This window comes from Syngnathus scovelli, chromosome 19 (assembly GCF_024217435.2).
Source record: "Syngnathus scovelli strain Florida chromosome 19, RoL_Ssco_1.2, whole genome shotgun sequence".
NCBI lineage: Eukaryota > Metazoa > Chordata > Actinopteri > Syngnathiformes > Syngnathidae > Syngnathus > Syngnathus scovelli.
This window is the reverse complement of record NC_090865.1, coordinates 1618012-1624287: the sequence shown is the minus strand read 5'-3', so window position 1 is coordinate 1624287 and position 6276 is coordinate 1618012. Positions and strand designations below refer to the sequence as shown.

At 43.3% G+C, this 6276-nt stretch overlaps 1 protein-coding gene across 2 annotated transcripts; it reads right to left on the bottom strand.

Annotated features, from left to right (window-relative positions):
• Window positions 1–17: 17 nt before the first annotated feature.
• Window positions 18–1699, bottom strand: zgc:114119 (Mediator of RNA polymerase II transcription subunit 30-like). Of its 2 annotated transcripts, none has more exons than XM_049750683.1 (5): window positions 1531–1699; window positions 1074–1307; window positions 854–1012; window positions 673–762; window positions 18–591 (listed from the first exon to the last, which is right to left on the bottom strand). In XM_049750683.1, the coding sequence occupies exons 2-5, from the start codon at window positions 1293–1295 to the stop codon at window positions 496–498; spliced, it is 567 nt and encodes a 188-aa protein (XP_049606640.1). In that variant the 5' UTR covers window positions 1296–1307; window positions 1531–1699; the 3' UTR covers window positions 18–495. The 2 variants fall into 2 exon arrangements, with proteins under 2 accessions (XP_049606640.1, XP_049606641.1); XM_049750684.1 differs by having other exon boundaries at window positions 18–588.
• Between the last annotated feature and the right edge of the window lie 4577 nt (window positions 1700–6276).

Below are 6276 nucleotides of genomic sequence, written 5' to 3'. Positions count from 1 at the left end.
TGAAATGAATGGCAGGATTTCTTTGAAAGTATTTTTATTAGAAAAACAATATGACAAAATTACATTCACAAGCCAGAAGAACGTTGTGAGGAAGACTCGATAAGCATGCACATACAAAACACCTGAGTTGTACTGTACATAGCTGCCAAAGGGCTTGTTGGCCACCTCTAACTTCTCAAAAGGAGCAGAATTAGCACAATATTATTTCCACATTGTGCTTTTTGGAAGATCTACCTGTTGTGATTTGATGTGGCAGCAGAAACTCTTGCCGTAAATGTGTTCATAACTTACTCAGTGAAAATATTCAGCTGCCTTGAAGGTTAGTTATTCAACTGTGACCAAACAAAAACAATATTTTATAATTGAGGTTTTGAAACAGCTATGTGGTGAACCCTTGCATATTAGTAGTTTGGCATTCATAAATTCTTGCAAGGGTTCAAAAGAGTGGATGTCCATGTGGTGTCGCTTCTCTCCCGCGCAGTCCGTCAGGCTTGATCATTTCCTCAGGGTCAACATGGCGTTGACGTCCCACAGTAAGTTCCTCATCTGATCCATCAGAACCTTCATCTCCTGATTCTTCTGACGGACCTTCTGCCAATGGTGACAAGAAGTTAAACAGTAAGTACTATGTGAGGAATTATAATACATTACTGTAAATATTCCATCATTTACCTCAAGGACTTCTTTTCGCTCCTGGTGGACTGAAGGACTACAAGTCTCCACTCTGACATTCACCAGCTCTTCTCCAACATAGGGCACAAGCTAATATAAAAAAAATATATGTAGAGTTAATATTATGTAATCTCTCTTTCTGCCTACTATCAAACATTTTAGGCAGACAATATTTTCTGACTTCCGCAGGCCCCTCTTGCAGGTCAGCTGTCATCTCCACGCAGCGTTCGTACAGGAGGCGAAGTTTCCGGAAGAGTAGGGCGAGCTGCCTCAAGTGCTCTTGGAGCTTCCCAAAGCGGTCTTGGTACATTGCCTGACTCTGAGTCACACCATTGGGAAGCTGAAAAAGGCACAAATATGAAGTTTACCTTGAGTTGGACGAGTTTGATAGCTTTCCTTACTTGCGTGGCTCGTGTGATTTGGAAGATCTCCATGGTACGAGTGACGATATCCTGGACGGTTTCCTGTCCGATTCGACAGAGGAACACGGGCGAGATTTCTCTGAGGGCACCCTGGGGTGGCATTGGCTGACCTGCTGCCATCGAACCACTGTGAGGTGGCTGTTGCTGCTGTTGTGTGGCCATTCCTGCCATGCTCGTCTTCTGTGGTAAAGGTGCTGCCATCACCACACCAAGCTGAGAGAGATCAACGAAGGTTTCGGGATCATCATGTTTGTGTTTATTCAGAGCGCGATCAAAATGATCCACGATAGAATGGTTTAAATATAAGATAGCAAAAATTAAGTGCCAAATTGTTTTGGTCGCTTAGCTCCAAGGCTAAAATGCTAACGTAGCCTAACAAAGAGGAACGTTTTACCTAGCAATTTGTATCTTACGGAAGGATATAGACAATGCATACCGTGACTTCCGATGCCCTTGGCTGAATTATGACCAAAAAATCCTTGGGTTAACGGCGTATTTTTGTTTCGGTTTGCAAGAAATGATCAGTGTGTGTTTTTTTAGGACGGCTTATTCTACTTCTGTGATGTTTACTGGCACAGTAGTGTTGGCTCGTGAGTGAACGATTCGTTCAAAAGAACGAATTTCTTTTCAGTGAACGAGAGTGAACGAATCACTTAAGTGATTTATTCTTTTTTCAGTCCATAACTTCAACCAGCTGGTGCCACCTCGCCGTAAAACAAAACGAAGAAGAAAATGTGCCGTTATGCAGAAACAGGGAGATTATGCTTCTCTTTGGGTAATCTTGGTTTTATAAGTTAAAATCCCAATGATCGTGAGCAGCAGGGGGGGGCCCCATTTCAACCCCTTACACTGAGTGCCAAGCAGGGAAGAAATGAGTACCATTGTTATAATGGTCACTGGTATGACCCGGCCGGGGTTTGAACCCCCGACCTCCCATTCTCAGGGCGGACACTCTCCTCTTAGGCCACTGAGCTGGTAAGCATTATCGTATAGTGGCGTAACACTTATAGTAGTTTTTAAATAACGTGTATGCATCGATACGCCTCAATATTGTTATCCAATATATCTACTGCAATTTCACATTAGATCACATAACCTATGTGTACCTCATGGACATTTCAATAGGTATTGCACAATAAAAGCTCATTTATGTATATTTTCACACCTGGGATCGAACCAGCAAGAGCCCATGTGATCAACCAGTTGGCTGTTTCGACCTGGCAGCGTATGGTCGTCTGCACTCTTTTGTACTAGTGATGTGCATTCCAGTTCTTAAGTGAACTGAATCTTTAGAATGGCTTCACTCAAAAGATTTGTTGAAAAGAATCGTTCACCAAATCGTTCGCGACACTTTAATACCTTGTGAGCTGCTCCATAAAACCATACATATTTCAGCTGATATTAGCGAGGGTTCCACAGTGTAGTGGTTAGTGCGCTGAGCTCTCACCCCAGTAACACAGGTTCGAATCTCAGTGGGACATAAAAGTTTTATCATAGAGAATTTGCCACAGTGGCTCATGAGCTGGTCCATAAAACCATACATATTCCAGGAAATGTTAGCGAAGGTTCCATAGTGTAGTGGTTAGTGCGCTGAGCTCTCACCCCAGCAACCTGGGTTTGAATCTCAGTGGGACCTAAAAGTTTTATCATAGAAAATTTGCCACAGTGGCTCATGAACTGATCCATAAAACCATACATGTTCCAGGTAATGTAAGCGAAGGTTCCATAGTGTAGTGGTTAGTGCGCTGAGCTCTCACCCCAGCAACCTGGGTTCGAATCTCAGTGGGACGTAAGAATTTTGTCATAGAAAATTTGCAACACAGTTGCTCGTGAGCTGATCCATAAAACCATACATATTCCAGGTAATGTAAGCGAAGGTTCCATAGTGTAGTGGTTAGTGCGCTGAGTTCTCACCCCAGCAACCTGGGTTCGAATCTCAGTAGGACCTAAGAATTTTGTCATAGAAAATTTGCCACAGTGGCTCATGAGCTGTTCCATAAAACCATACATGTTCCAGGTAATGTAAGCGAAGGTTCCATAGTGTAGTGTTTAGTGCGCTGAGCTCTCACCCCAGCAACCTGGGTTCGAATCTCAGTTTGACCTAAAAATTTTGTCATAGAAAATTTGCCACAGTGGCTCATGAACTGATCCATAAAACCATACATGTTCCAGGTAATGTAAGCGAAGGTTCCATAGTGTAGTGGTTAGTGCGCTGAGCTCTCACCCCAGCAACCTGGGTTCAAGTCTCAGTGGGACCTAAGAATTTTGTCATAGAAAATTTGCCACAGTGGCTCATGAGCTGATCCATAAAACCATACATGTTCCAGCCAATGTAAGCGAAGGTTCCATAGTGTAGTGGTTAGTGCGCTGAGCTCTCACCCCAGCAACCTGGGTTCGAATCTCAGTGGGACCTAAGAATTTTGTCATAGAAAATTTGCAACACATATAACCATAGACCGCTGGGGTTAGGGTTAGAGCTAGTGTTAGGGCTAGGGTTAGGGTTAGGGTTAGGGGTAGAGCTAGAGTTAGGGTTAGAGCTAGGGTTAGGGTTAGAGCTATGGTTAGGGTTAGGGTTAGGGCTAGAGTTGGAGCTAGAGTTGGAGCTAGGGTTAGGGTTAGAGCTAGCGCTAGGGTTAGAGCTAGAGCTAGGGTTAGGGTTAGAGCTAGGGTTAGGGTTAGAGCTAGGGTTAGGGTTAGAGCTAGAGCTAGGGTTAGGGTTAGGGTTAGGGTTAGAGCTAGAGCTAGGGTTAGGGTTAGAGCTAGGGTTAGAACTAGGGTTAGAGTTAGGGTTAGGGTTAGGGTTAGAGCTAGAGCTAGGGTTAGAGCTAGAGTTGGAGCTAGGGTTAGGGTTAGAGCTAGGGTTAGGGTTAGAGTTAGGGTTAGAGTTAGAGTTAGGGTTAGAGTTAGGGTTAGAGTTAGAGTTAGAGTTAGGGTTAGGGTTAGGGTTAGAGTTAGGGTTAGAGTTAGGGTTAGGGTTAGGGTTAGGGTTAGGTTTAGGGTTAGAGTTAGGGTTAGAGTTAGGGTTAGGTTTAGGGTTAGAGTTAGGGTTTGAGTTAGGGTTAGGGTTAGGGTTAGGGTTAGAGTTAGAGTTAGTTAGAGTTAGCGTTAGGGTTAGGGTTAGAGCTAGAGCTAGGGTTAGGGTTAGAGCTAGAGCTAGGGTTAGGGTTAGGGTTAGAGCTAGGGTTAGGGTTAGAGCTAGGGTTAGAGCTAGAGCTAGGGTTAGGGTTAGGGTTAGAGTTAGGGTTAGGGTTAGAGCGAGGGTTAGGGTTAGAGCTAGGGCTAGGGTTAGGGTTAGGGTTAGAGCTAGAGCTAGAGCTAGGGTTAGAGCTAGAGGTAGGGTTAGGGTTAGAGCTAGGGTTAGGGTTAGAGTTAGGGTTAGAGTTAGAGTTAGAGTTAGGGTTAGGGTTAGAGCTAGGGTTAGGGTTAGGGTTAGGGTTAGGGTTAGGGTTAGAGCTAGGGTTAGAGTTAGGGTTAGAGTTAGGGTTAGGGTTAGGGTTAGAGTTAGGGTTAGGGTTAGAGTTAGAGTTAGAGTTAGGGTTAGAGTTAGAGTTAGGGTTAGAGTTAGAGTTAGGGTTAGGGTTAGGGTTAGAGTTAGGGTTAGGGTTAGGGTTAGAGTTAGGGTTAGAGTTAGGGTTAGAGTTAGAGTTAGGGTTAGGGTTAGAGTTAGGGTTAGGGTTAGGGTTAGAGTTAGGGTTAGGGTTAGAGTTAGGGTTAGGGTTAGAGTTAGGGTTAGAGTTAGGGTTAGGGTTAGAGTTAGGGTTAGAGTTAGAGTTAGGGTTAGGGTTAGGGTTAGAGTTAGTGTTAGAGTTAGGGTTAGAGTTAGTGTTAGGGTTAGAGTTAGGGTTAGAGTTAGAGTTAGGGTTAGGGTTAGAGTTAGGGTTAGGGTTAGGGTTAGAGTTAGGGTTAGAGTTAGAGTTAGGGTTAGAGTTAGGGTTAGGGTTAGGGTTAGAGTTAGGGTTAGAGTTAGAGTTAGAGTTAGGGTTAGAGTTAGAGTTAGGGTTAGGGTTAGAGTTAGGGTTAGAGTTAGGGTTAGGGTTAGGGCTAGGGTTAGAGCTAGGGTTAGGGTTAGGGTTAGAGCTAGAGCTAGGGTTAGAGCTAGAGCTAGGGTTAGGGTTAGAGTTAGGGTTAGGGTTAGAGTTAGAGTTAGAGTTAGGGTTAGGGTTAGGGTTAGGGTTAGGGTTAGAGTTAGGGTTAGAGTTAGGGTTAGAGTTAGAGTTAGGGTTAGGGTTAGAGTTAGAGTTAGGGTTAGGGTTAGAGTTAGGGTTAGAGTTAGGGTTAGAGTTAGAGTTAGGGTTAGGGTTAGAGTTAGGGTTAGAGTTAGAGTTAGGGTTAGGGTTAGAGCTAGGGTTAGGGTTAGAGCTAGGGTTAGCGTTAGAGCTAGGGTTAGGGTTAGAGCTAGAGCTAGGGTTAGAGCTAGGGTTAGGTTTAGAGCTAGGGTTAGGGTTAGAGCTAGAGCTAGGGTTAGAGCTAGGGTTAGGTTTAGAGCTAGGGTTAGCGTTAGAGCTAGGGTTAGGGTTAGAGCTAGGGTTAGAGCTAGTGCTAGAGCTAGGGTTAGAGCTAGTGCTAGAGCTAGGGTTAGAGCTAGTCTGTTTGTTTTGAGCTTTCCGTAGTTTGTTTTGTGCATCCCGTAGTTTGTTTTGTTACCCGTAGTTTATTTTCTGTTTTCCGTAGTTTGTTTTGTCTCCCTGTAGTTTATTTTCTGTTTTCCGTAGTTTGTTTTGTGCCTCCCGTAGTTTGTTTTGTTACCCGTAGTTTATTTTCTGTTTTCCGTAGTTTGTTTTCCTGTTTTCCGTAGTTTGTTTTGTGCCTCCCGTAGTTTGTTTTGTTACCCGTAGTTTATTTTCTGTTTTCCGTAGTTTGTTTAGTGCTTTCGTAGTTTATTTTCTGTTTTCCGTAGTTTGTTTTGTTACCCGTAGTTTATTTTCTGTTTTCCGTAGTTTGTTTTGTGCTTTCCGTAGTTTATTTTCTGTTTTCCGTAGTTTGTTTTGTTACCCGTAGTTTATTTTCTGTTTTCCGTAGTTTGTTTTGTGCTTTCCGTAGTTTATTTTCTTTACAAACTACGGAAAACAGAAAACAAACTACGGGTAACAAAACAAACTACGGAAAACAGAAAATAAACTACGGGTAACAAAACAAACTACGGAAAACAGAAAATAAACTACGGAAAGCACAAAACAAACTA

What these genes read in the sequence shown, in the direction of transcription:
- zgc:114119 (XM_049750683.1), bottom strand. Translation starts at nt 1,295, where the DNA reads ATGGCAGCACCTTTACCACAGAAGACGAGCATGGCAGGAATGGCCACA. An exon ending in AAATCACACGAGCCACGCAA is followed by an intron (nt 1,013 to 1,073) that starts GTAAGGAAAGCT and finishes TGCCTTTTTCAG; the next exon opens with CTTCCCAATGGTGTGACTCA. An exon ending in AGCGAAAAGAAGTCCTTGAG is followed by an intron (nt 592 to 672) that starts GTAAATGATGGA and finishes CACCATTGGCAG; the next exon opens with AAGGTCCGTCAGAAGAATCA.